The sequence below is a fragment of the Plectropomus leopardus genome, chromosome 11, assembly GCF_026936395.1.
Source record: "Plectropomus leopardus strain MGB_pleo_1.0 chromosome 11, ASM2693639v1, whole genome shotgun sequence".
Taxonomy (NCBI): Eukaryota; Metazoa; Chordata; class Actinopteri; order Perciformes; family Serranidae; genus Plectropomus; species Plectropomus leopardus.
In genome coordinates this window covers 37,688,318-37,715,251 of record NC_142186.1, presented here as the reverse complement: position 1 = coordinate 37,715,251, position 26,934 = coordinate 37,688,318, and the positions used below count along the sequence as shown (strand labels likewise).

Here is a 26,934-nt window from a genome sequence, read left to right as displayed (position 1 = left end):
CATAAAGACAGAAACTGTGCAGCAGTTAAGTTTTACACTTCATGACAGAAAATTATACACTTTTATTTTACTAGATACAATAACATTTCATGGAAGAAAGAAAAAAGTAAACTAGGCTACTTTATAAACATGCACAATATATATAATGCAAGTCATTACTAAGGGCTTTCTTTGTTTTATACGTTTGTAAGTTTTATATAACTTTGATAGAACAAAATGATTAACTTTTCAAGTCAATCTAATTTATAAAGCCTATTATCACAAACAACAATCTGCCTCAGAGGGCTTCACAGCAGACGACATCCCTCTGCGTTTAGACCCTCACAGAAACAACAAAACAATGCCCCGTGTGCTCGGTGTGTGTCTGTAAAGCTGGTGGTGACGTGTAGAGAGGAGCTGCTCTCAGAGAGTGAAACGTGAGGTCAAAGTAGGAAGTCGGTCTGACCACACTCCATTTTACAGTCGGCAGAGCAGGAAACAGGGTGAGTGTTCATACCTGCAAATGACAATTTCTCTAAATATTGTTGAGTAATGTGCTTTTTTTGTTGTTCTTCAGAAGAAGTGTTTAATCTGTTGTCATTAGAACATTAAATGAAACTGGCGTGCTGGAGTCAAAGGTGTCGTCTTCACATGTTTCCTGTTTCCTGACTCATCACAGCTCCTCGTTATGTGACACACTGGCACCAACACAGAGCCACAGTCTGAACTCTGACCCGTCAGGCTGAGTCGGTGCAGCCGCACTTCATCTTACTGATGACCACAGAATATTCACCGTTTGATTCATGTCAAATACACTTCAGTGTGTGTGTGTGTGTGTGTGTGTGTGTGTGTGTGTGTGTGTGTGTAGCTGTAGGATGAGTGAATCAGAGGAAGACAAGCACAGACCAGCGTCTTCAGTGTCCCCCTGTCCCCCTGTGAGGAGTGTGCGGTCACATGACAGACCTGCAGACGTCAGTCCCGGAGCCTCAGACACACAGTGAGACACGTTTTTTCCTCGAATCAGTCTAACCCGAACTCTGTCCTGCTGTCTGATCACACTGATCCTCTGTGACAGGCAGCAGCTCACACTGACCGCCGCGAGCTTTCCCTCGTTTTAAGACGCCGCGCCTCATGCAGCAACAGTCTCTTACATTTCTCTTTAATTTTCTGAAAACAATAAGAGAAGTCAACTCCAGAGGCCGCAGTCGATATTATTAATTATTAACCATCGTACTCGGTAGTTACCCAGGTGTGGTCAGCGGTGAGTCCCACTGGTCACAGGTCACCTGCTGACACACCATATAAGGGTATGAGGTGTGGTGCCGTGTGCAAAGTGACTCTGAGAAACCAAGAGAGAGAGAGGAAGAAAAAAGACTTGTGCAGTAGTGAAACTGTTTAATAAACGAAAACATAAAAAAAATCCCAGCCATGAAAAAACATTTGCTGCATCAGCAGAAACTGTAGCCACGTTGAATTTTGCTGCAGGACTGAAATTCCTGAAAATAACAATTTTTTAAAATTAATCTTAAGAAGACTCATACAAAAATGTGTGCACTCGAGTTTAACAAGTTTGGAAAAAAAAAAACAAAAAAAATCTCTGCTCACAGTTGAGCTGGTAGCGTTACTTTCTGAACTCACCTCATACTACTACCACACTGTAAAAATACTCTGTTGCCAATACAAATCCTACAATGAATTAGGTAAAAATATGGAAGTACAATCAAGAAAATGTCTTTAGGTATTTAAAGAAATCAATGCAGAAAAAACTTGTGTGTTATGTGTTGAATAAAATATTTATGAAATATTTTTGCATGAAAACTAGGGCTTCTGAATCACTGAATTTCAATTGTTAATCAAAAGTAATTGCATCTTTTTACAACACGTCAACAGCTCCATCATTTTTGCATTTCCAAACAGTTTTTAGGTCTGTTTGAACACTTAAAACCATACCAAACTGGCTGGATTTCTCTCGAAAACATGAAAAGCAGGCGGTGAGCAACTTTACAAAAAAGACCCAAAAATTGGCCAGAAATGGTCCCTAAGGGTTAATAACAAACAGTCCCTCAGGGGTTAAAGGCAGCGTGATTTTAAGGCCGACAGCTCTGACAGAAAAAACTGTGTTCACCTCCACAGACAGGAGAGGAGGAGCTGTGATGTGTCTGAGGAGGAGCAGCTGTCCTCCTCCTGCGCTCTGTGTCAGGATGTCTCGAGGGATCCGGTCTCTGCAGGCTGTGGACATCGGCTCTGCAGACAGTGCGTCCCCTCATACTGGGACCAGTCTGCCCCATCAGGAGACTCCTTCTGTCCCCAGTGTGAGGAAAGAGCCAGACCAGGAGCTGGACTGCAGACCACCGCTCACACCGGCCCTGGACCTCGTAAGTCTGCTTCCTGTTGGCCGCAGACACTTCCTTTTTTTAAAAAGATTTTTGGGGCATTTTTGCATTTAATTGATAGAACAGCACGTGATGGGGGAGAGTGTCTGGGGGGAGGTGACATACAGCAAAGGGCTGAGGCCGGAGTCGAACCCACGGCCGCTGCAGCGAGGACACAGCCATTATACATACGTGCTCTTTCCACTGATCCACCAGGCACCCTGGCAGCAGACACTTCCTGTTGGCAGCAGACACTTCCTGTTGGCAGCAGACACTTCCTGTTGGCAGCAGACACTTCCTGTTGGCAGCAGACACTTCCTGTTGGCAGCCGACACTTGATTAAGTTTCTTTTTTTGGGAATAAATCCTGTTTCTAGCTCAAGTCAAGTCTAGTCTAGTTTAGTTTAGTTTAGTTTAGTTGAATCGAATAGAATCGAATTGAATCAAATTTAGTTGAGATTGATTTAATTTAATTTTAATCAATTTAGTTTAGTAGCACACAATACAAAACTGCATAAAATCCAGATGAATTGTCTCAGGAGAGGTCAAGAAGCCAGAGGCTGTAATAGTTCTTACATTTGCAGGAAATTTCGTATTATGTTTGCAGGAGGCAGCTGTGATCACGTCTGTGGTTTATTACGTTGGCGGGTGTTACATGTCTTTTAGTATTTTGTATTCTCTATTTTGAATTTGTATTTGTTTTGTTGTTGCATTCATGTAAAGTGTCTTTGAGTTAGAAATTACGATTATGATTATGATTATTATAATTGTGAGTTATTATTATCATTACTATTATATTTTATTATTATGTTTTTGTTGATTGATTTTCTAAAGTCTGACTCTCATGCTTCTCTGTGGGCAGATGTTGTTCTGCAGGAGGTTTCAGACGAACATAAGGTCAGTCTGAGGAAGAGATGTGAACGTGTGACTGAAGGAACTGATGAAAGAGGAAGTGAGACTCTCCTGAAAAGGATCTACACTGAGCTCTACATCACAGAGGGAAGGAGCGAAGACGTCAACAACCAGCATGAGGTTTGGCACCTGGAGACATCGTCCAAGAAGAAGACCCTCCATGACACTTCGATCAAGTGTCAGGATGTCTTTAAAGCCTTACCTGACCAACAGAAACACATCAGAGTTGTTGTGACGATCGGTGTCGCTGGCGTCGGAAAAACCTTCACGGTGCAGAAGTTCACTCTGGACTGGGCCGAGGGTTTGGAGAACCAGGATGTCAGTCTGGTGGTTCTGCTTTCGTTCAGGGAGCTGAACTTGATCAGAGATGAGCGGCTCAGTCTCCTCACGCTGCTCCATGTTTTCCATCCAACATTACAGAAGGTCACAGCAGAGGAGCTCGCCGTCTGTAACGTTTTGTTCATCTTTGACGGCCTGGACGAAAGCAGACTTTCTCTGGATTTCAACAACAATGAGGTCGTATCTGATGTCACACAGACGTCATCAGTCAACCTGCTGCTGACAAACCTCATCGAGGGGAATCTGCTGCCCTCGGCTCTTGTCTGGATCACTTCCCGACCCGCGGCAGCCAATCAGATCCCTCCTGCACATGTTGACAGGGTAACAGAAGTACGAGGCTTCACCGACGCCCAGAAGGAGGAGTACTTCAGGAGGAGAGTCGGCGATGAAGAGCTGTCCAGCAGAATCATCTCACACATCAAGACATCCAGGAGCCTCCACATCATGTGTCTGATCCCAGTCTTCTGCTGGATCACGGCTACAGTTCTGGACCACATGTTGACCACAGAGCAGAGAGGAGAGCTGCCCAAGACCCTGACCGACCTGTACTCACACTTCCTGCTGGTTCAGACAAAGAGGAAGAAGCACAAGTATGATGAGATGAGTCCACAGGAGCTGACGGAGGCTGACGGAAAAGTTCTGCTGAAGCTGGGGAGGCTGGCGTTTGAACAGCTGTTGAAGGGAAACATCATGTTCTACCAAGAAGACCTGGAGCGATGTGGTCTGGATGTCACAGAGGCCTCGGTGTACTCAGGAGTTTGTACCGAGATCTTCAGAAGAGAGAGTGTGATCTTCCAGAAAACCGTCTACTGCTTCGTCCATCTGAGCGTTCAGGAGTTTCTGGCTGCAGTCTACATGTTCCACTGTTACACTAACAGGAGGACAGAGGTCCTGAAGGACTTCCTGGGGAATGACTGGAATAGTCACCGATCCCTAAGTGATTTTTTTAGGAGTGCCATGAACAATGACAGCACTGACGGCAGTGGTCCTAATTACCCCTCCTTGGACAAGTTCCTGAAGAGAGTCATGGAAAAATCCCTCCAAAGTAAGAATGGCCACCTGGACCTGTTTGTTCGCTTCCTCCATGGCCTCGCTCTGGAGTCCAACCAGAGACTGTTAGGAGGCCTGCTGGGTTGCACTGACAGCAGCCCAGAAGTCATCCAGAGAGCCATCAGCAACCTGAACAAGATGAACGTGTACGAGATCTCTCCTGACAGAAGCATTAACATCTTCCACTGTCTGCTGGAGATGAACGACCACTTGGTCCATCAGGAGATCCAAGAATTCCTGCTGTCGGAGAGTCGATCGGAGAGGGAGCTGTCGGTGGTCCACTGCTCGGCTCTGGCCTACATGCTGCAGATGTCGGAGGAGGTTCTGGATGAGCTGGACCTAAAGAAGTACAACACCTCAGACCACGGACGACTGAAACTGATTCCAGCTGTTAGGAACTGCAGGAAGGCCGTGTAAGCCCAGATCTGATCAACTTTCAAAGCAACGTAGCTTAGTTCTTCAAATATATGCTGAAATTTATTTTTATTATTCTTGAAGGTTCTGCATGTGACACACAGAACACTGATGTAGTAGCAAACCACTATTTGCTGTGTGTTGAACAGTCAGTACATTAATGTGATGGCAGAAAAAGTGGAGTTATTGTGTCAGTCAGACTAAGCCTTCACCTGCAGGGTACAGCCCTCAGCTGCCAGGTACAGACAGGTACAGACAGGTACAGCCCTCAGCTGCCAGGTACAGACAGGTACAGCCCTCAGCTGCCAGGTACAGCCCACAGTCCACCACCCAATTGGGCTGTGGATGACTTCAATGTCACAACTCAAAAGCAAATGTTACCAAAAACAGGAAGTGTCAAACTATTTTGCCGTCAAATGCACACTGTGTTTCATATTTTGTTTGAAATGTGTTACGACAGACTGACGGGCTGCAAACTCTCAGAGACTCACTGTGAAGTTGTGGCCTCGGCTCTGAAGTCCAGCCCGTCCCATCTGAGACAGCTGGACCTGAGTAACAACAAGCTGCTGGATTCGGAGGTGAAGCTGCTGTCTGCTGGACTGGAGAGCTCAAACTGTAAACTGGAAACACTGAGGTCAGTTCCACCGACTGGAGATTATGGACCTTTTTTTTTCCTTGTATACAATAAATTCAATCTGAGGATTTTGGTTGATAAATTATCAGAATTTGCCTGAGATAAATGTCAGTCTTGTCAGAAATGTTCTGTCTGTCCAAATGGCCAAGTGTCAACCATCGGCCTAAAAGATGTCAGGACTGATGAGGCTGCACAGTGTGTAAAAGCACGAGTGAGGTTGTTGAGGATGTGATGATGGATTATAAATGTCTTTTTATCATGTGATGATGCAACCATAACAGAATGAAAACGTCACTCCACTCACTGTAGGCAGAAGCTTATTGATGACGACACAGTCATGTTTCGCTACACATTTAAAACCTGAGCAGATCTGGGCAGAAGGACGTCGTATGCTGTAAAGCCCTCTGAGGCAAACCGTGTTTTGTGATAATGGGCTTTATAAATAAAATTGACTTGATTTGACTTCTAATCAAAGTGGTTTTATCTTCATTCTTTGCTCAGACTGAGGGGCTGCAGGCTGTCAGAGACCGGCTGTGCCTCTCTGTTCTCGGCGTTGAAGTCTAACCCATCTCACCTGACAGAGCTGGAACTGAGTGATAACTACCTGCAGGGTACAGGTCTGAAGCAGCTGTGTGGTTTTCTGCAGAGTTCAAACTGCAGACTGAAGACTCTGAGGTCAGTTCACCGACTCTCCCTGCTGTAGATTCTGCTTTATTAGCAACTCAACCCTCAATTTACGCACAAATTAGGGCTGTCAAACCATTATTTTTTAAAACTTGTTATTAATCGCAGAATTTTAATAGTTAATCGCAATAATTGTATTTCTTAATCACATCATTTCAATTCCATTATTCTGCATTTGAACTAAACAATTCTGAAGTTCATATTAATAAGCTGAAGCAATTCTTAATAAACTGTCAAAATGAAGAACAAAATGACATTAAAAAAAAAAGAATCATGGGACTATATATTATATATATATATATATATATATATATATATATATATATATATATATATATATATATTCACACACCTGGGATTCAGAGGCCAAGGGACCCCTGTGAAATGACCGTGCTGTTTTTCTTTGCCAAAATGTAGGCTGACTGTGGAGCTCATGACCCGGATGGTTGGTCTTTATCTTTGACCTTTATTCTTCACTCAGACTGAGGCGCTGCAGTCTATCAGAGACCATCTGTGCCTCTCTGTCCTCGGCTCTGAAGGCCAACCCGTCTCACTTGACCGAGCTGGACCTGAGTGAAAACTCCCTGAAGCATGCAGCAGTGAAGCAGCTATGTGGTTTCCTGCAGAGTCCGAACTGCAGACTGAAGACTCTGAGGTCAGTTCACCGACTCTATCTGCTCAAATGTCTGAAATACGTAACATTCAAGGACTATTCGCCGGCTGCCTGGAGACCCAAAGAACTGCAGTAAAAACTGTCATTAAAACGAATTGTTCTTTGATTTTAGGAGCAGGTTTGTAGGTTGCACATTTCTGGGTCCGTTAGTTTGCCGTTGAGGCTCAGCAGTCTGGAAGACTGCAGCTCAGACGCTCTTACAGTCCAGAAGTTTCAGGAAGGCTGCTGGTCTCACCATCAGCACACCTGTGGGAATAAATCGATGATATTTCTCATGTATAGAAATGACCTCAACATATTTATGCTTTTCTGTTATTGGAGACAGACGGTGATCATTTTTTTATTTTTTATGAGCACACATCTGTCATCAGATGTCCTGCAGAACCACGTCCTCAACGCTCGGCATTCTTGACTGTAGTTTTTCAGAACACATCCAACACCAACATCTGCTTGCTCTTTATAGTTTATCTATGGTCAGATATAGTTTATAGTTCATATATATATATATATATATATATATATATATATATATATATATATATTTTAGGAGATGTCAGTCTATATATAAATGGAAGTGGGTGAATTATTTTTCAATGACTGATCGAGAAGAGTTAACTTAACTTAACTTAGTTACCTTAATAAGTTTACACTTGTTCCCACTCCTCCTTTTTTTTCTGTTTGAAATAAATTTCACTTCAGTTGAATTCTTCATCCTGTATCCTTTGCTCAGACTGAGGGGCTGCAGTTTGTTAGAGATGAGACTCAACTCTCTGTCCACTGCGCTGAAGTCCAACCCGTCTCACCTGACCGAGCTGGACCTGAGTAATAACTACCTGCAGGGTTCAGGACTGAAGCAGCTGTGTGGTCTCCTGCAGAGTCCGAACTGCAGACTGAAGACTCTGAGGTCAGTACACCGACTCTCTTTCACAACTTCTTGTATGTTACCCAGCTCGCAATGTTTTGTTCTGAAAACGTTCTGAGTGGTGCAATGCAACTAATGCAATGTTTTAGTTATGTTTTCAGCTTTTTGACTCTTCTTTTGGTTCCCAGAACGTTCTTCTTAAAGTTCAGCTAACATTCTCTATAAACGTCAAAACATTTTTAAAATGGTATTTTTTTATTGTTAACATATCACATTACATGTTCAGTAAAAATGTTGTCTAATCTCAGTCCTCAAAAACATGTTCTGAATGTTGCTTTGAAATGTTCTTCCTTTGTTCTCATGTAACATTGTGGGAACATTTTGTAAAAGAACGTTCTCTGATCTGTCACCTGTCGACATCACCAAAACATCCTCAATGTTGCAGTTCAAATGTTACACCTTAGTCAGCATTTAACCTCACGGGAACATTATTAGAAATGATAAACATCCTTAAAACATTATTGTGACTGATAGGTAACGTTAGCCAATGTAGGATTTATTAAGTTTGCACATCTTCCTACTCCTATTTGGATATGTCTGTAGTTTGTTTATCTGTTCATTCTTTCATTTCTTTTCTTTTTTACATGTTTTGAAGTAAATTTCAGTTCAGTTTCATCCTTGATCTGCATCCTTCACTCAGACTGAGGGGCTGCAGTTTGTCAGAGGACAGCTGTTCCTCTCTGTCCTCGGCGCTGAAGTCCAACCCGTCTCACCTGACCGAGCTGGACCTGAGTGATAACTACCTGCAGCCTTCAGCAGTGAAGCAGCTGTGTGGTTTCCTGCAGAGTCCGAACAGCAGACTGAAGACTCTGAGGTCAGTTGGAGGCTGATGCTGAGCTGCTGCTGCAGGACTGTAATAAACTTCTGGACGTTAATGCTCCACCTCGTTAGGAGCAACCAATCAGGGCTTTACACACCGACTGCACTTTGTCCTCATGACTCTTTAGCTGCTTTTCCATTGGTGCATACAATACATCTTGTGTATTGTATGCACCAAGGTACTTCTGCTGGCTGCACAAGAATTTGCCCAATAAAGATTTCTTGAACTTGAACAGAAATGACATTTTTGCCATCTTTTAAAGAAAACATTTTGGCTTTTGTTTTCTTTCAAAATTTTTGGTGTTCATTTGTTTCCTGTAAAAAAAAACACACCGCAATTGTTTGTTGTCTTCGTTTTGTGGTGACAAGCCTGGACAGGCATGGACACAGACCGCATCTGCAGTCTGACTGATTTGTGGAGGGAAACATCTGCGAAGGGTTAATCCTGGTTTTGAGTTATTTCCTCCAGGTCAGACGGGGATCACGACTGTCAGCTGTGGTCTTTGTGGTGAAGATGTGAAGCGATGTGAAATGTTACATTAGAAACCTGATCCATGACTGTGTTTATTCCTCCAGGATCGACGGCAAAGTGTTGACAGCCAAGAAACCCCAGACATGTGAGTCCTGAAACATCAGCAGTCATCAAGCTGCTGGATATCATAGCTGATGGATACAGTTTCTCCCCCTCAGTCAACTTTCCTCGTTTTTGTTTCACTTGTTCTCAGGTGACTCTGACGTCAAAGCCAACGTGAAGACAAATCTCCATGAGGACGACAGACAGGTGAGACAACGGCCGGACTACAGGGGGAAGTTTCTCCAATGAATAATTTGGTACCCAGCAAACAGAGGGTTAAAGTTGTGGCTTCTGTTTATTGGATTGTTTTGAAATAACCGACTTTGTGTCTTTCTTAATTTCAGGCTCTGTTATCCTTCTCACCCGAATACACGGCCGAATCTTCATACAGGTAATCCTGAAAAATGACCAAATGCTGTTTCAGCTCCTCTAATGGTTCAATCAAGCTGTGATTCTCAACAAGCGCTGATGCTAAATGCCAAATGTGGCCCCTAAAAAGGGCCCCTGGTGGTCCCCCAACCATTTTCTAACACAGTTAAATTAAAGTGATTAAGACTGTGAATTGTTTTTGTTCTTTTAGTATCCATAAGGGGCCAGAGTGCATAAAACAGCATCAAAATAGACCCCCACACCCCCCTGACAGAGGTCCTAGCTAAGACCCTGATGTCCTAGAAATCTTAGAAACGTCCTAAAATCCAAGAAATGCTCAAAGTCCAAGAAATGTCCTAGAGTCCTAGAAATGTTTGAAAACACTAGAAACATCCTAAAATCCTAGAAATGTCCTAAAATCCTCAATATTCCCTAAAATCTTAGAAAGCATGAGGCAGAAAAGTTTTTGCTGTGAGTGAAACAGACTCCTGAGTTACAGGACGACGAGCAGCCTCGTGGTCGGAGATCGGATCATGTGTCGGCTTTAGGATCACAAAGGAAAGAAGCCCAGATCTGACAGATCTGTTTCCCATGAGGGCAAAAAAATCAGATTTGGTCCACATTAACTTGTGGACAGACAAACTGTGACGGTGTCTCGGGGACATTTGGACAGGAGGCCGACCGTATGGATGGACCTGAGACTAACGGGCTGATGAATGCTGGTTGTGCTGAGTGGAGTCTTGTGTGTGCGGCAGGTTCAGGTGTCCCGGTCCAGGTGTGTTCCGGTGTGATCTGACCGGACTGGTGTTTGTTATGACTCAGGAGGCGGAGCTGCTGTACAGGGCCGTCCAGTGGGATGAGCGCGTCCTCCGGCCGGCGGGGAAGACGCCTGCGGGGCCGCTGTTTGAAATCAAGTGTTCAGAGGACGCTGCCGTCTGTCAGCTGCACCTCCCACACTGCGAGACAAAGGACGGTAAAGACAAGCTGAGTCCACAGACAGGATGCAGGTGGACCGGTGCATGCTGGGAGGCTCCAGAGTTCATGACTAAAGATGAATTTTAACGTTTTAACTTAGAGCTCCGGTGGTGAGAAATGATGAGCCTGTTGGCAGGAAAACCAGAGTTTAACAGCACTTTTTTCTTCGGCAGCGTTGCTGGTTGACGGCCTGTTGTCGGTCGTCCACGTCACCGATGACGGGACGAGCGTCTTGGAGCCCCTGGAGATCACAGACACTCACGTGGCCGTGAAGGTCCCAAACCTCTCTGCCTTCGGCCTGGTCTGGGATTTTGTTAAAAGGTTTCTTAACGTCACACTCCCAATAAATGGCCAAGTTCTGCTTTTCCTCCGACCTCCGTACGAGGATCAACGAGTGCTGGACATATTTCTGCTGCAGGACAACATCCCAGTGCACGAGGTAAAGCTGTCCGTCCTGTGTGCTCACCATCGGACTAAACTCATGTTTTCAGCCACAGCAGTTCTCATGAGATTCACACTTTGCTGCTTTAGTTTTACCTTGAAGACCTGATTTAAGACTGAGTCTCTCACCTGTCCATCTTGAGATTGCTCCTCTAGTTTCTTTTGTCTCTCTCAGCCTGTATTTCTGTCACCGACATCCCTGAGACTTCCGACAACGCAGTCATACCCACACTGTGTTTTATCAAAATTTCGAAAATATTGCTTAAGTTTTGTGCAAATCTGTGATGGAAACCCGCCTACTGAGAAAATCTCCACTTCACCGTCTGTCGGCTCTCTGAGGACAACACAGACCTGTCCACCACGTTACCATGGAGACTCCTGCACAGTGTTTTTAAATGTGCTGTATTAATCAAATCTCCTGGACTATCTAAGCATGAACTAAACTAATAAAAATGTCCTTACACTGAAGGTTGCCATCCAGCAGGGAGCTGCTGAGCAGATCAAGATCTCCTCCAACTGTCACCTCAGCTTCGGTCAGAGTTACAGCGTCCAATGTGAACCCGAGGGCTTCATCATCCAGCCGGAGGTCAGTCCCGCCTCTCGCACACTCCTGCTGCTTTCAGACTCAGCGATCAAATACGCTGTTTTAGCTGCACGTAGATGCTCAGGTTAAAAACGTACCAGATAGACGTTCTTCCCTCAGAAATGACTCGGTACCTCTGATTTCAGCACGAAGCTTTTCAGACAAGGTGTGGACCAAACTTCCATCCAACATTTGAAGTTTTCCTGAATAAAAACACAAAGACGGTGACTCTGATGGTGCGGGACCAGGAGCGGTCAGACGTGTGGAAACGTCACGTGTTACTGACAGGTAGAGTTCACGCTCTGCAGCAGCACCTCAGCCCAAAGTCACAGAGCAGAATACTGCAGATATGTGTCGACCTCACGTCATTCTTCAGACCACGTGACATTTACAGCACGTCATCGCTCCATTCGGTTCGCAAAAGATCATTTCTGGAAGTGCTGGGGACAATGAAAATAAATTTGTATGATCGTAGGTTGTTAAAAAAGAGATTTCTGATTATTTTCCAGGTCCAAGAGGGGAACTGCCACAGACAGACGTCCCATCAGAGGACAGTGTCCCATCAGAGGACAGTGTCCCTGCTTACGAGAGGCTGCTCTCAATTCGGATGCAGTTTATTAACGGAGTGTCTGAGCCGGTTCTGAACCAGCTTCTGGATAAACTTCTTCAGTGCCGCGTGATAAACGACGCTGAGATGCAGTTGACCGGAATAAAAGCCCGAGCAGAAAAAGCACGAGACGTCATCGACACGGTGCGGAGAAAGGGTGCCGTAGCGTGCTGGGCTCTGGTGGCGGCTCTCCGTGAGGTGGATCCGTGCTTCTCCAGAGCGCTCAGCTTCAGCTGAAGCCAAACAGAGAAACTTTGCAGGGTGACGATGATCATGGTTGTTTCGGGTTTCGGGCGGGCGTGGTTATGCAGGACGTGGCAGTGGGCGTGGTTATGCAGACGTGGTGGTGCACGCGTCACAGAGCTCAGTAAACATCTCCTCAGCTCGCAGTGTTGGCTCGCAGTGATGCTGAAACTTTCTGAAAACAGTACGACGCAACCAATGCAATGTTTTAGTAACATTTTCTTTTAGTTCCCAGAACGTTCTTCTGAAACTTACATTCTCAATCAACATTCAACAGTTTTTTAATATTTATATATTTTCTTAATATGTCTCATTATATTTTCATTGCAAATGTTATCTCAGCCCTCAATAACATGCTCTGAAGGTTGCTTTGAAAAGGTTCTTCCTTTGTTCTCATGTAACATTGTTGGAACATTGTGGGAGAAGGGCCCGAGGACAGGGGCCCGAGGACAGGGACCCGAGGACACGGGCCAGAGGATAGGGGCCCGAGGAGACAGGCCTGCTGTAGTTGTTAGTTTAAGCCAGCAGATGGAGGCATTTCACTGAGGGACAGAGGAGAAGCAGCTGCAGCATCAGAGGTCCGTTTCACAAAGCAGGTTTAGTGAAAACCCTGAGTCTGTTAACCCTGAAATGAGGGAAACTCAGAGTTTCCTATCTCAGAGTAGATCAACTCAGAGTTCAGGGTTACACTCAGAGTTTGTTGAACCTGCTTTGTAAAACGGACCCCAGACAGATGTGAAAATCAGACAAACTGTTCAGGAAGATTAAATATCTAAATGTGGAGATTTTTCTAAAATAAGAACATTCATATAAAACCACTTATAACGGAGGATGTGTTATTATTGATTAATCTACCTGCCAGAATATTAAGTCAACAAAATGAGCTCCATCTTTATAGCTGCAACATTAAAGTGACAAACACATGAAGGCATCAACAACAACAACAACAACAACAACAATAATAGTGATCTAGTCATCTGCTTATTCTGAAATAGGACACTCTGCACAGTAAGTACTTTACTTTTGGTGCTTTTGGTATATTTTAAAGGTAATACTTTTGTACTTTTTGAATACAGGACTGTAAGAGAGTATTTCTACACATTGTGTTTGAATTTTTCTTTTAGTTTGTCCTTTAATTTGATCTTTTAACTAGTTTATTATTATCATCATCATTATTAATGTCATGTGTTTGCTGCTGTATTTTGTTATTGTATTTTTCGAACATGTTTGTTGGTTTCTGCTTCAACTCTTGTTTGGCTTTTTTTTCTGTATTATTGATTAACTTCTATGGATTGATCAGCTCTGGGCGTTACTGTTGCCTCGGCTTTTATTCATTTGTCATAGCACAAACATTGGTTTTTAAAGGTTCTATAGAAATAAAATTATTATTATTATTGTTATTATTATTTTTGTTGTTGTATTCAGAATAATATTTGTGCATTTCTGTATCACCACATAGAAGTGAAATAGTTGTGAGTGTCAGGGACCCTTACAGACCTCCTCCTCTCTCCTCTCCTTCTCCTCTCCTCCTCTCCTCCTCTCCTCCTCTCCTCCCCTCCTCTCTCCTCTCCTTCTCCTCTCCTCCTCTCCTCCTCTCCTCCCCTCCTCTCTCCTCTCCTCCTCTTTCCTCTCCTCCTCTCTCCTTTTCTCTCCTCCCCTCCTCTCTCCTCCTCCTCCTCCTCCTCCTGGTGTGTGTCATTAATCACCTGTCATAGCTCCACAGCTCTGTTTTAAAGCTGCAGCGTGAAGCTCAGAGAGCAGCAGAGAGTCAAGGCTGCTGAAGCTGCTGCCTCCATCCTGCTCTCCGTCTTTCTGTCCATCTGTCTGTCTGTCCGTCTTTCTGTCTCTGCTCATTTTCTGGATCTGACCAAAGCTGAAACTTTATTCTGCGATGGCGTCATCATGTGATCGGTGCTGGGAGCATTGAAGAGGAGGAGGAGGACGTGGAGTTGTGGTGTGAGCCGGCTGCTCCTCCGTTAGAGAGGTAAGATGCTGTGTTTCTGTCGCCTCCTGACTCAGAGTAATAACTCTAAAGAGTAATAACTCTAAAGAGTAATAACGCTAAGGAGTAATAACTCTAAGGAGTAATAACTCTAAGGAGTAATAACTCTAACACACAAAAGACACTTTTTAAAATCAAACTTAAAACAATCGTATACATTAATATGATTTTCTACTTTCATTGAGCTAATTTTTTTAACAATCAGTACTAATCATAAATATTAAATATTCATTTTTTCAGAGTTTTAACCCTTTAAACGACAGGATTGTGTTATGATGCCACTATGTTTTTAGGTGAAGAAAAATATTCTACATGCAAAGTAGATTTTTTTTCCACATCAGTGCAGCATAAATCGCCGTGCAGCAGAAGCATGAAATGCTGCAGTGCATTCTGGTTGTTGTAGGTTTTTTTGTGTCTCTGTCACAGCCTTTTTTTTTCTCACTAAAATGTCATTTGAAAAGTCTGCCCCTCTTTCTGCTGCAGACACGAGCAGTTTGGTGAAAATCTCTCCAGTGTCAGAAATACTGAACTGGAACCAAATGCAAAACACAAACACAGAAACTAAAGTCACAGTCTTCACTCACCAGAAGAAGTTTGGTCCACAGGAGGTCCAGCAGAGGCAGACTGATCCAACAGGGAGACGGCAAAATCCAAAAACAGACACAGAGGACAGAAAGGACAGACACAGAGGAGACAGACTGAAGACAGCAGCCAGAGGAGGACAGCAGAGGACGGGTGAGACTAATCAGGGCCGAGTCCACAGACCAGAGCAACACAAAGACAGGAAGTAAAACAAGACACGTCAGGAGCAAGCAACATTAACCCTTTAGAGACAGTTTGTCTCATTTTAGTCTCTGTACTTCTTCCTGTTGTGATAACTGTGTGTGTGTTGATGCATGTGTCCTAAATGTAGTCCAGATTGTGTATTTGAGTGTAATCAGTGAATTTGCAGCTCAGCTCCTACAATAAGTCTAAAATACACTGTGGAAACTAAATAGTTACATTCAGACTGTTCAGGTCCAAAAATGCTCCACTGAAACCCATTCAAACTGACATTTTTGATCCCACAGCCATCAGAGCAGAAAAACAGGACTTGTATTATTTCTGGGTGTCATTCTGGGCTTTTGACTCTGAATTTGTCATTTTGACTATTTTCCACCTGATGAGGTCATTTTGACCATATATATATATTTTTTAAACTTTTTTTTTTATTATTATTTGAAATATAAAAAACAAAGAACATGAGGTTATCATGGGTGTTACATTTAAATCTCAATACATTTTTACATACATCACGTCGTACTATTCTAAACAAAGTGCATACATAATCCATTTTTCCCAGCGGACAGTACATTTCTCCAACTCAAGTCTTAAAACAAAAGTAAGTCTCTCCATACAGTAGATCTCTTTCACGATCCCACGCCACTGGGCCAATGTTGGAGGGTCAACTTGCAACCATTTCCGGGTTATAGCTTTCCTACTACTTGCCAAAAGTATCTTCAATAAGTATTTATCCTTATGTAGGAGTGTTTCAGGTATTTTACCTAGATATAAGGTAACAAAAGAGTAGTCTAACTCCACTCCCATTATTTTGTTTATCTCATTAGCCACCTCCCCCCAGTATGACTGGATTTTTGGGCAGGCCCAAAAGACATGGAAATGATTAGCCATAGAGGTTCCACATTTTCACCAACAGAGGCCCCGGCTCTGTGTTCCCGTTTGCAGTGCAGTTATTCTAGGAGTGATAAAGAATCTCACTACATTCTTCCAGCCGAACTCTCTCAGCGATCTCGAGTTTGCAGTGGTTGCTTGAGTCTCACATATTTCCATCCAAGTCTCCTCTGAAATTTGTGTTTCTGACTCCCTCTCCCATTTTTGTTTGATGGGTATCGTTGAGTGATTTCTAGAGGCTTGTATACGTCCATATATTTTTGAGACCAACTTTTTATTGTCTTTTTTTTGGTATGCGTCATGAAATATAGTAATTATGTTGTGTTTGTTTTCCTCTTTGATTTGTAATTTTTTAATATAATAGTCTCTGATTTGCAGGTATCTATGGAAGTCCTGCTTTACCAATCCAAATGTGTCTGAAATAGTCTTAACTTTGAAATTCACTGTTTGAGGTGAGTGAACAGAAAGAGGTGAGACCTCTCCCAACCCACTGTTTGAAGACCCCATCCAACCTAGCAGGTTCAAATTCTGGATCAAACGCTACCCAATTCAAGACCCTTGCCTGTTTCTCTATTTGTAACTTCCTCAATACCTTGAACCACAGCTTAAGAGTGAACTGAGTCCATTGATTCAAGCTCTTATAATGTCTTTCAGCTTGACTTTTATTTCCTATTATTGATTGTATTGGAGTATCTATCTGTGTAGTTTCCAAGGATTTCCATTTAGATTCGTAGTTTGGGGCACACCAGTACACTAAGAGTTTCAATTGTGTGGCATAATAGCAATCCTGTAGGCATGGTGAAGCTCTCCCTCCCCTCTCTTTTTTCAGCTGCAGTATCTTAAACTGTACCCTGGGTCTTCTACTGTTCCAGATGAACCTTGAAATCCACCCATTCCACTCATCAAACTGTTTTTGGGGTACTTCCAGAGGCAATGACTGAAAGAGATAAAGAAACCGTGGCAACACATTCATTTTGATTATTTCTATTCTATTACTCATATCTCGTGGGAGGAGAGTCCATCGAGAGATGTCAGATTTTATCTCTTTGTTAAGGAGGCTGTAGTTGTTTTCAAAAAGTTTTGACAAGTCTTTTGTGAGGTTAATTCCTAAATATTTTATTGTGGGAGAGTCCCATTTAAAATTATATTCCTTTTTTGTATCTGGATGGGGTGTATAGTTAAATGTGAGGGTTTGAGTTTTTTGAATATTTAACTTATATCCAGAGTATGAATTGTAGACTTTTAACAGGGACATCAATTTAGGAATACTTGAGTCAGGGCTTGTAATAAAAAGCAGAACATCATCTGCGAACATACAAGTCTTATGTTCTTCTCCTCTGATCGAGATCCCCTTTATCTCAGAGTCCTCTCTAATAGCTTGAGCCAGGGGTTCAATAAATAAGGCAAACAAGCTCGGATTCAGGGGGCAGCCCTGGCGTGTTCCTCTTTTCAGATAGATAGTTTGTGACAGGTGTCCATTGACCCTGATCCTGGCTGTTGGAGAGAAGTATAGCGCTTTGATGCATTTAATGAAGCCATCTTTAAAGCCAAACCTTGCAAGTACCCTATATAAATATTCCCAACCCACCGAATCGAATGCCTTTTCGGCGTCTAGGCTGATCAACATTGCACTAATATTTTCTGATGTAATATGGCTCATCACTTGTAGTGTTCTCCTTAAATTATCCTGAGACTGTCTATTTCATTTTGACCATATTTGACAACTTACAGATCACGCTTTACTGATGAGAATTCACTCATTTACCATTAAAAGATCATTTTTAAACAGTTTTTTCTCTAAAAAATAGACCATTTTCCATAACACATCTCTTCTGTTTGGTGTCAAACTGACCCTTTAAACTCAAGTTCACATCTTAAAACTACATTCACGACACGGTTTTTACAGCAAGAAACCTGAACAAGAAGGAGAGAACTTTGTGTGTGTGTGTGTGTGTGTGTGTGTGTGTGTGTGTGTGTGTTTGTGTGTGTGATTTCATGCTCCAAAAATTATTTGCAATAGGTTCCATTTTTTTGTTTTGTTGACATGCTGCTCTAAACTTATTGCCTGTTATGGGATTAATAAAGCTGTTTAAATTGATTTGAATTAATCTAGAGTAAGAGTTAGTGAGGTCACAGTGAAGGTGAAGGTGACAGTAAGTGAAGCTGACAGTAAAGGTGAAGGTGACAGTAAGTGAAGCTGACAGTAAAGGTGAAGGTGACAGTGAAGGTGACAGTAAGTGAAGCTGACAGTAAAGGTGAAGGTGACAGTGAAGGTGACAGGAAGTAAAGGTGACAGTGAAGGTGACAGTAAGTAACGTGAAGCTGACAGTAAAGGTGAAGGTGAAGGTGACAGTAAGTGAAGCTGAAGGTGACAGTCAGTGAAGGTGACAGTAAGTGAAGGTGAAGGTGACAGTCAGTGAAGGTGAAGGTGACAGTAAGTGACGGTGAAGGTGACAGTAAGTGAAGGTGACAGTCAGTGAAGGTGAAGGTGACAGTAAGTGACGGTGAAGGTGACAGTAAGTGAAGGTGACAGTCAGTGAAGGTGATGGTGACAGTAAGTGAAGGTGAAGGTGACAGTAAGTGAAGGTGAAGGTGACAGTCAGTGAAGGTGATGGTGACAGTAAGTGAAGGTGAATGTGACAGTGAAGGTGACAGTGATTGAAGGTGACAGTAAGTGACGGTGAAGGTGACAGTCAGTGAAGGTGACAGTCAGTGAAGGTGACAGTCAGTGAAGGTGAAGGTGACAGTAAGTGAAGGTGACAGTCAGTGAAGGTGAAGGTGACAGTAAGTGAAGGTGAAGGTGACAGTCAGTGAAGGTGACAGTCAGTGAAGGTGAAGGTGGCAGTCAGTGAAGGTGAAGGTGACAGTCAGTGAAGGTGAAGGTGACAGTAAGTGAAGGTGAAGGTGACAGTAAGTGAAAGTGAAGGTGACAGTAAGTGAAGGTGAAGGTGACAGTAAGTGACGGTGAAGGTGACAGTGAGTGAAGGTGACAGTCAGTGAAGGTGAAGGTGACAGTCCGTGAAGGTGACAGTAAGTGAAGGTGAAGGTGACAGTCAGTGACGGTGAAGGTGACAGTCAGTGAAGGTGAAAGTGAGTGAAGGTGAAGGTGACAGTCAGTGAAGGTGAAGGTGACAGTAAGTGAAGGTGAAGGTGACAGTCAGTGAAGGTGAAGGTGACAGTAAGTGAAGGTGAAGGTGACAGTCAGTGAAGGTGAAGGTGACAGTAAGTGAAGGTGAAGGTGACAGTAAGTGATGGTGAAGGTGACAGTCAGTGAAGGTAACAGTCAGTGAAGGTGAAGGTGACAGTAAGTGAAGGTGAAGGTGACAGTCTGAAGGTGAAGGTGACAGTAAGTGAAGGTGAAGGTGACAGTCAGTGAAGGTGACAGTGAGTGAAGGTGAAGGTGACAGTAAGTGACGGTGAAGGTGACAGTCAGTGAAGGTGACAGTCAGTGAAGGTGAAGGTGACAGTAAGTGAAGGTGACAGTCAGTGAAGGTGAAGGTGACAGTAAGTGAAGGTGAAGGTGAGAGAAAGTGAAGGTGAAGGTGAGAGAGAGTGACGGTGAAGGTGACAGCCAGTGAAGGTGAAGGTGACAGTCAGTGAAGGTGAAGGTGACAGTAAGTGAAGGTGAAGGTGACAGTAAGTGATGGTGAAGGTGACAGTCAGTGAAGGTGAAGGTGACAGTCAGTGAAGGTGAAGGTGACAGTCAGTGAAGGTGACAGTCAGTGAAGGTGAAGGTGACAGTAAGTGACGGTGAAGGTGACAGTCAGTGAAGGTAAAGGTGACAGTCAGTGAAGGTGAAGGTGACAGTCAGTGAAGGTGACAGTCAGTGAAGGTGAAGGTGACAGTAAGTGACGGTGAAGGTGACAGTCAGTGAAGGTGAAGGTGACAGTCAGTGAAGGTGAAGGTGACAGTAAGTGAAGGTGAAGGTGACAGTCAGTGAAGGTGACAGTCAGTGAAGGTGAAGGTGACAGTAAGTGACGGTGAAGGTGACAGTCAGTGAAGGTGAAGGTGACAGTCAGTGAAGGTGAAGGTGACAGTCAGTGAAGGTGAAGGTGACAGTAAGTGAAGGTGAAGGTGACAGTCAGTGAAGGTGACAGTCAGTGAAGGTGAAGGTGACAGTAAGTGACGGTGAAGGTGACAGTCAGTGAAGATGAAGGTGACAGTCAGTGAAGGTGAAGGTGACAGTCAGTGAAGGTGACAGTCAGTGAAGGTGAAGGTGACAGTAAGTGACGGTGAAGGTGACAGTCAGTGAAGGTAAAGGTGACAGTCAGTGAAGGTGAAGGTGACAGTCAGTGAAGGTGACGGAGGCTCAGCTGTAAAGGGCCTGAATGATCAGCAGCAGGTCTGTTAATTAAGAAAGCCAAATAAAATATTAAAAACTGCAGCAGCCAGAGATCTGCAGCAAGTAGGACACGACCAGAGGCTGCGTCTCCCTGCACCTCCCATACAGCCGCTGTGTCTTTGAGCCGCCTCCTACTCCTCTCTCCTCCTCCTCCTCCTCTCTCTCGTCCTCCTCTCTCTCCTCCTCTCTCTCCTCCTCCTCCTCCTCTCTCTCCTCCTCCTCCTCTCTCCTGCTGATTTCACGGAGGTGAAGTGAGGATTTTTTGGAGGGAGCTCCTTCAAAGCGTCCCTGGATCTCTCATATTAGCCGCCATGACACTCAAGACTTTTTTAGTTGTTTATTTTGTTTTTTTAATGTTATTTATTTGTTTCTCTGTTTGTGGCTCAGAAATAAAGAAATCTGCAGGAGAATCTGTTTTTAACCTTTTAAGAGCTGGAAAAAACAGCAGACAGTGGCAAAGAAACGACCTGAAAATCAGCTGAGGGGATTATTATTATATTCTTTTTTATTTTATTGTATATTATTCTGTTGTTTTGTCTTATATTTTTTACTGCTTATTTATAAATTTCTTGTAAAGTTTTATTTATTTCTTGCTTAATTTGAGAGAAACACAGGGGAAAAGATAATGAGCAAGCAATTGTAAAGAGCCATATTTGGCAAAACTGTAATGGAGACCCTTTTTTTGGTCTTTTATTGGTCACGTGATGCTGCGGCCAGGACACCAGCTTTAAAAGGCTGCATTCAAAGCAGTCGTATAACATCATTATCAGAAATGTAATCGAACAACGAGAAAACAAAAACAATAACTGTATATTAAATACAGAAAAAGATGAGAAGACGTTTTAAATAACTGACACAATAGTAACATGATCCAGAGAGGGAAGAAAATGAATGACTCTACTAAAGATCTTTACGGAAACACACAAAGAGGAACGATGGAGGAACATCGCCTGAAGCTGAAATGAGAGCTGCGGCGTGATGTCAGAAGACGTGTTTTTCGGGAGGTCACGTGACGCTGAGGCTGCGTCAGGCTTCAGCTCGTCTGCGTCCTCGTGCTGAAACATCACTCTGCAGTGTCGCTTCTTGTGCTTCAATAAACTTGTGTGTGTTTTGACCCCCCCCCCAGCCGCCATGAGCCTCCCCTCCAGTTCGGTGGCGAGGGCGGAGCTGCACAGCGGTAGCGTCTCCCCGCTGTCTTTGGACTCCAGCGTATTCTTCAGTGAGACGGTGGCGTCCTGCATCAGAGACACGCTCGACTTCCTTGTCATCAACGTCGGGGGAAGTCGCTTCATGCTGTCGCAGGAGCAGCTGGCGTCCTACCCGGAGACCCGACTGGGGAAACTGGCGTGCTGCAGTCGAGACTCGGCGCTGGAGCTCTGCGATGACGCCGACTTCCTGGAGAACGAGTTCTTCTTTGACCGGAACTCGCGGACCTTCCAGTAGGTGGCGCCCTGTTCTCCCACCTGAGACACGCAATAACAAACAAAGTGCGTCGCTTTGAGTTATTAACATGGCTGTTCGCGTCCCGGTTTCTCCAAAAATCAACTTTAACTTCTCTGACCAATCAGGTTTCCATTTAAAAAACCTCCAGAAGCGGCGGTTCGTTTGAGGGCGCTGCAGCGTGATTTTTGAGGATTACGATGCATACAGCATCGTGTCATTAACGTGGTTTATCAGCATGTTACTGAAACTGCCGTAAAAACGGCAGCACAGAGCGTCACAATGGTTAGGATTAGAAAGAAGACACACATGGTGAGGCACAGAAAAACACACGTCAACACAGTAGGTGACCTCTGGACTCCTGCACTCTGGGACGTCGTCACACGCCACCCCGCTCTTTTCATTAAGTGGTTATCGGCAGCGTTACTACCTGACGCCGTCCTTCAACGTTTAACATGCGTGTGACCGGGTCTGTCCAGCCGCGTTCTCAAGCGACACCTTCTATGTGAGTTGCACGTGGACACGCCGGTGCCATCTGGCCGTCCGCCAGCGAACAATATAAAGTGCGAGCGTGTGCTCATTTGACGCTGTTCAGCTGCGTCTTGGGCGCAGAAGGTGGCTTTTGGCGTCACGCTCGTACACTGAAAGCACTGACAGAGTGGCGCTATGTGAGGAGTTAGAGCGGGTCGAGTCTGTTAGTCTGTATTCCTGTAACTCGCATCGTGACCTGAGCACACCTCTAAAAGCTGCAGACTTACTGTGTGGCCTGTTTTTCAGAGCGGATCTGACAGCGTGCTTCCTCTCTGTGCTCGCAGGTACGTGATGAACTTTTACCGGACGGGTCACCTGCACGTCAGAGAGGAGCTGTGCGAGATCTCCTTCCTGCAGGAGATCCAGTACTGGGGCATCGACGAGCTACGCATCGACCCCTGCTGCCGCGAGCGTTACTACCGCCGCAAGGACCAGAAAGAGACTCTTGACGTACGGCGAGAGTTTGAGCCTGAGGACGGCGACGAGGACTTTGTGGGCGCCGCCTGCCCGGGTCTCCGCCGCCGCCTGTGGGACCTGCTGGAGAAACCTGAGTCATCGCGTGCCGCTCGCACCTTCGGCTCGCTCTCCATCTTCTTCGTGGTCGTGTCAGTCATCAACATGGTGCTCATCTCGCTGGATTTGGGGGAGGACTTTGGCGTGAGCGGCGTTGGTATTGGCGCACCGCTGCTGTTCGACGCCCTGGAGTACGTGTGCGTGGTGTGGTTCACAGGCGAGCTGGCGCTCCGGTTTCTCTGCGTGAGGGACAAGTGTCGCTTCAGCCGCAGCATCCCCAACGTCATTGACCTGCTGGCCATCCTACCGTTTTACGTGACGCTGGCGGTGGAGAACCTCCACGGAGGGTCCACGGAGCTGGAGAACATGGGCCGCGTGGTGCAGGTCCTGCGACTCCTCAGGTCGCTGCGCATGCTGAAGCTCGGACGACACTCGACAGGTAAAGACGTGATGTCCTCAGGTGCTTTTTGTCTTCATGCGTTCAGTGCATGCAGGTACCACTTGTGTCGTTACTCTCTGTTTACATGATGCTTTTAGCCCGCGTGCACTTTGGATGTTGATGTTGATGTTGATGATGTTGTTGTCATTGTTGATGATAATATTTTTGTTGTTGTAGTCATTGTTGATGTTGATTTTGTTGTTGCTGATGTTGTTGTGGTAGTTGTTGCTGTGGTTGATAATGTTGTTGTTGTTGTTGTTGTTGTTGTTGTTGTTGTTGTTGTTGTTGTTGTTTCAGTGCGATGCCTCTGCCTGGTGATCTGATGTTGTGGATTCTGTTTGTGTTTTTGTTGACATGTTGTTTTTGTTTTTGATGGCAGACCAGTTTCCTCTTTTGGAGATTATGAAGTGAATTTTTTCTCACCGACCCCGTTCGCTTAAAACGAACTCTGGTTTGTTTGTGCGGTGAGTTCGGCTCATCCGGGCAGCTGTGGTGGTTTCGGTCCTTCTGTAGATATGCATTCATGTAAGAACATAGAGGAAGAAGAGCAGAATTTTACAGATCTTTTTATGAAACTTTGTGTGTTCACGTGCGTCGGCGCGTAAACAAAAATAAGACGTGGGTCTCATTTAAAAATGCCATAAAGCTCAGATAAAACTTAGCTCTGGGTCACATGATCAGGGAGACGACCTCCATTCAGTTTCCCTCCACACGTTTTCCCGCCTGTCGGCGGCTCTGAGGGACACGATGCGAGCAGCCAGAGAGAGAAAACGAAATGAAATGATACTCGGTGAGAAGCTGCTGCTGTGAGATTACAGCCAGGAGGTTTTCTGAGGACGAAAACCAAGAGAAGAAGAAAAATTCATTCGTATTTTGGCAAATTCCTTGAGAAGGAGAGAGGAGAGGAAGCGTGTGATGATATTTGTGTCAAACTGGGACGTGCGAGCGCTTTGATCTGAGCGATTTTGGTGAGGATGATGATCCCTGAACTCGACGCATGAATAATGAAGAGAACACGCAGAGCGGGAAGAGGGGGAAAAGGAGGAAAGAGGCGTGAGGGCGAGAGGCATGGCGGCCTCATCAGCATCCGCTCTGTCTTTATTAACAAGCCAAATGTTCACGGAACAAAACATTAAACACAGCGCTGTTATTTTTGCTCCTTTTTTCCACAGATCTGACTTAGTGAACACATTTATCTCAAAGTCTGATCACAGATTATTTTAAATTTTTCTTTTCCCAGATAATCCATTAACCTGACAGGTGTGTCTGATTAATGTTTAATGTTTGTCCGTTTCAGAGGTTGAAAAGTTTTTGTATTTCATATGAACTTTCTGGCCTCTTTGAACTGATATAATTTGAATTTCTGTGTTCGGTTCCTTAAATGTTGGCAGATGAGATGGTTTCTCTCTTTGTCTTCAGCACTTTCTGAGCTCTCACAGTGACGACTCTTCACAACGACGACTTTCACGACGACTTTCACAACGACGATTTTTCACAGTGATGACTCTCACAGTGACGATTCTCACAACAACGACTTTCACAGCGACGACTCTTCACAACGACGACTCCTTACAATGACGACTTTCACAACGATGAACGACTCTTCACAATGACGACTTTCACAACGACGACTCTTCACAATGATGACTCTCACAGTGACGACTTTCACAATGACAACTTTCACAACGACGATTTTTCACAATGATGCCTCTCACAGTGACGACTTTCACAACGACGACTTTCACAGCGACCACTCTTCACAACGACGACTAAATGAACAGAAGACTTTGGCTGTTTGGAGGACAGTTTGGTTATTTTCAGTGTAATGACACCGTGACGCGGTCTTTCCAGCAGTGTTCTCAGCTGATGCAGTCCAGCAGTGTTTTATTCGCACAAAAAAGGATCATTTTGGCGTCGTGATCGTCGTTAAAGCTCCATTTCATGAGTTCTTAAGAGGCCGTGCTGTCTGACGGCGTCCCCTGGAAAACGCTGAAATGGGAACTAAATATGATGTGTTACTGAAATGTTCTTGTGTCCTCGCTTGTGTCCAGGACTCAAGTCTCTGGGTCTGACCATCGCTCAGTGCTACGAGGAGGTCGGCCTGCTGCTCCTCTTCCTCGGCGTGGGCATCTCCATCTTTGCCACGGTGGTCTTCACCCTGGAACACGACCTTCCCGGCACCACCTTCACCAGCGTGCCGGCCGCTTGGTGGTGGGCGACCACCTCTATGACCACGGTCGGCTATGGCGACATCCGTCCTGACACGGTAGTGGGGAAGGTGCTGGCCTTCCTCTGCATCCTGTCCGGGATCCTGATCCTGGCACTCCCCATCGCCATCATCAACGAGCGGTTCTCCGCCTGCTACTTCACCCTGAAGGTGAAGGAGGCGGCGATACGGCACAGTGAGATGCTGAAGAGGCTGGCCCGCGGCTCGGTGGGGGGAGCGGTCGAGGGAGGAGGCGTGAACCTGAGGGACGCCTACGCCCGCAGCGTCCTGGACATGTTGAGGCTGCACGGGCGTGAGAGGGCGAGCACCCGGAGCAGCGGAGGAGAAGAACTGTGGTGGTAGAACTGGGAGGCTTGGACTGATCCAGATCTGTCCAGATCAGTCGACATGATCAACTGCAAATAAAAAACCCACAAGAGTCACTCCAGTCCCAGTTTAGAGGAGCTCTGGTCCCAGTTTAGAGGAGCTCTGGTCCCAGTTTAGAGGAGCTCTGGTCAAAGTTTAGAGGAGCTCTGGTCTCAGTCTAGAGGAGCTCTGGTCCCAGTCTAGAGGAGCTCTGGTCTCAGTTTAAAGGACCATTTTACTGAAAATGTGATGTCATGTGATATGTAAACAAACAAATAAAAAACATTTGAGCATTTTTTGATGTTTATAGAGGATGTCATCTGAACTTGAACAAAAATGTTCTGGGAGCTAAAAGAAAATTTGCAGCTGAAAATGTTACTAAAACATTTCATTGGTTGCATCGTACCGTTTTTTTTTAAACGTTTTTAGAACCAAACATTGGGAGCTGCAGGAGTTTCTGTCTTTGTTCATCCTCTGAAAGCTGGACTAACTTATTTTTGACATTTTTTCACAGGTATTTAACTCTTTGAACCCCGAACAAATGGTTTTCATTTCTTTTGAAAACACAGGAAAAAAGGTTGTGAGCCACTTGTAAAAAAAAAAAAGTCTTTCAAAAAGCCATTTAAACTACATCTATAATTATCATCATTTTTATCAAACATTATGTTACAGAATTATTATTATGTTTTACACACTTTTTTCAAGTCATTTTCTTTTTTTTTTCCGTCATGTGATCTCTGCTCTGCGGCGGGCAGGTTTTGTGTCACTTCGCTGCTCTTGTTTCCTTTCTGTTTTCTCTCTGTGACTCAGTCATGCAATAAAGGACATCCGTGTG

General features: G+C 44.6%; 2 protein-coding genes and 1 long non-coding RNA gene across 7 annotated transcripts; 2 read left to right on the top strand and 1 right to left on the bottom strand.

The window, feature by feature from the left end:
• Positions 1 to 358: 358 nt before the first annotated feature.
• LOC121945550 (NACHT, LRR and PYD domains-containing protein 1-like) lies at positions 359 to 13,989 on the top strand. Of its 4 annotated transcripts, none has more exons than XM_088084827.1 (17): positions 359 to 482; positions 848 to 976; positions 2,113 to 2,354; positions 3,213 to 5,064; positions 5,526 to 5,699; positions 6,201 to 6,374; positions 6,865 to 7,038; positions 7,787 to 7,960; positions 8,574 to 8,792; positions 9,374 to 9,414; positions 9,523 to 9,578; positions 9,716 to 9,762; positions 10,496 to 10,713; positions 10,889 to 11,154; positions 11,626 to 11,742; positions 11,886 to 12,027; positions 12,249 to 13,989. In XM_088084827.1, the coding sequence occupies exons 2-17, from the start codon at positions 855 to 857 to the stop codon at positions 12,581 to 12,583; spliced, it is 4,353 nt and encodes a 1,450-aa protein (XP_087940953.1). In that variant the 5' UTR covers positions 359 to 482; positions 848 to 854; the 3' UTR covers positions 12,584 to 13,989. The 4 variants fall into 4 exon arrangements, with proteins under 4 accessions (XP_087940953.1, XP_087940951.1, XP_087940952.1 ...); XM_088084825.1 differs by having other exon boundaries at positions 412 to 482; positions 659 to 976; XM_088084826.1 differs by lacking the exon at positions 359 to 482 and having other exon boundaries at positions 489 to 976; positions 8,619 to 8,792.
• Positions 2,214 to 19,345, bottom strand: LOC148188359 (uncharacterized). The gene is made up of 3 exons (XR_015778040.1): positions 15,176 to 19,345; positions 2,544 to 2,669; positions 2,214 to 2,367 (listed from the first exon to the last, which is right to left on the bottom strand). It is a non-coding gene; the product is annotated as an uncharacterized LOC148188359 (long non-coding RNA).
• On the top strand, positions 14,125 to 26,934 carry kcnv1 (potassium voltage-gated channel modifier subfamily V member 1). Of its 2 annotated transcripts, none has more exons than XM_088084834.1 (4): positions 14,125 to 14,573; positions 21,731 to 22,043; positions 22,860 to 23,527; positions 25,579 to 26,934. In XM_088084834.1, exons 2-4 carry the CDS (start codon positions 21,736 to 21,738, stop codon positions 26,094 to 26,096), a joined length of 1,494 nt encoding a protein of 497 aa, XP_087940960.1. In that variant the 5' UTR covers positions 14,125 to 14,573; positions 21,731 to 21,735; the 3' UTR covers positions 26,097 to 26,934. The 2 variants fall into 2 exon arrangements, with proteins under 2 accessions (XP_087940960.1, XP_087940959.1); XM_088084833.1 differs by lacking the exon at positions 14,125 to 14,573 and adding an exon at positions 14,598 to 15,326.

Coding starts and splice junctions, on each gene's coding strand:
- LOC121945550 (XM_088084825.1), top strand. CDS start 783: ATGTCAAATACACTTCAGTGTGTGTGTGTGTGTGTGTGTGTGTGTGTG. Junction 7,961..8,573: donor TGCAGACTGAAGACTCTGAG/GTCAGTACACCG, acceptor CATGTTTTGAAG/TAAATTTCAGTTCAGTTTCA. Junction 12,028..12,248: donor ACGTCACGTGTTACTGACAG/GTAGAGTTCACG, acceptor ATTATTTTCCAG/GTCCAAGAGGGGAACTGCCA.
- kcnv1 (XM_088084833.1), top strand. CDS start 15,038: ATGTCATTTGAAAAGTCTGCCCCTCTTTCTGCTGCAGACACGAGCAGT. Junction 22,044..22,859: donor CGGAACTCGCGGACCTTCCA/GTAGGTGGCGCC, acceptor CTGTGCTCGCAG/GTACGTGATGAACTTTTACC. Junction 23,528..25,578: donor GCTCGGACGACACTCGACAG/GTAAAGACGTGA, acceptor GCTTGTGTCCAG/GACTCAAGTCTCTGGGTCTG.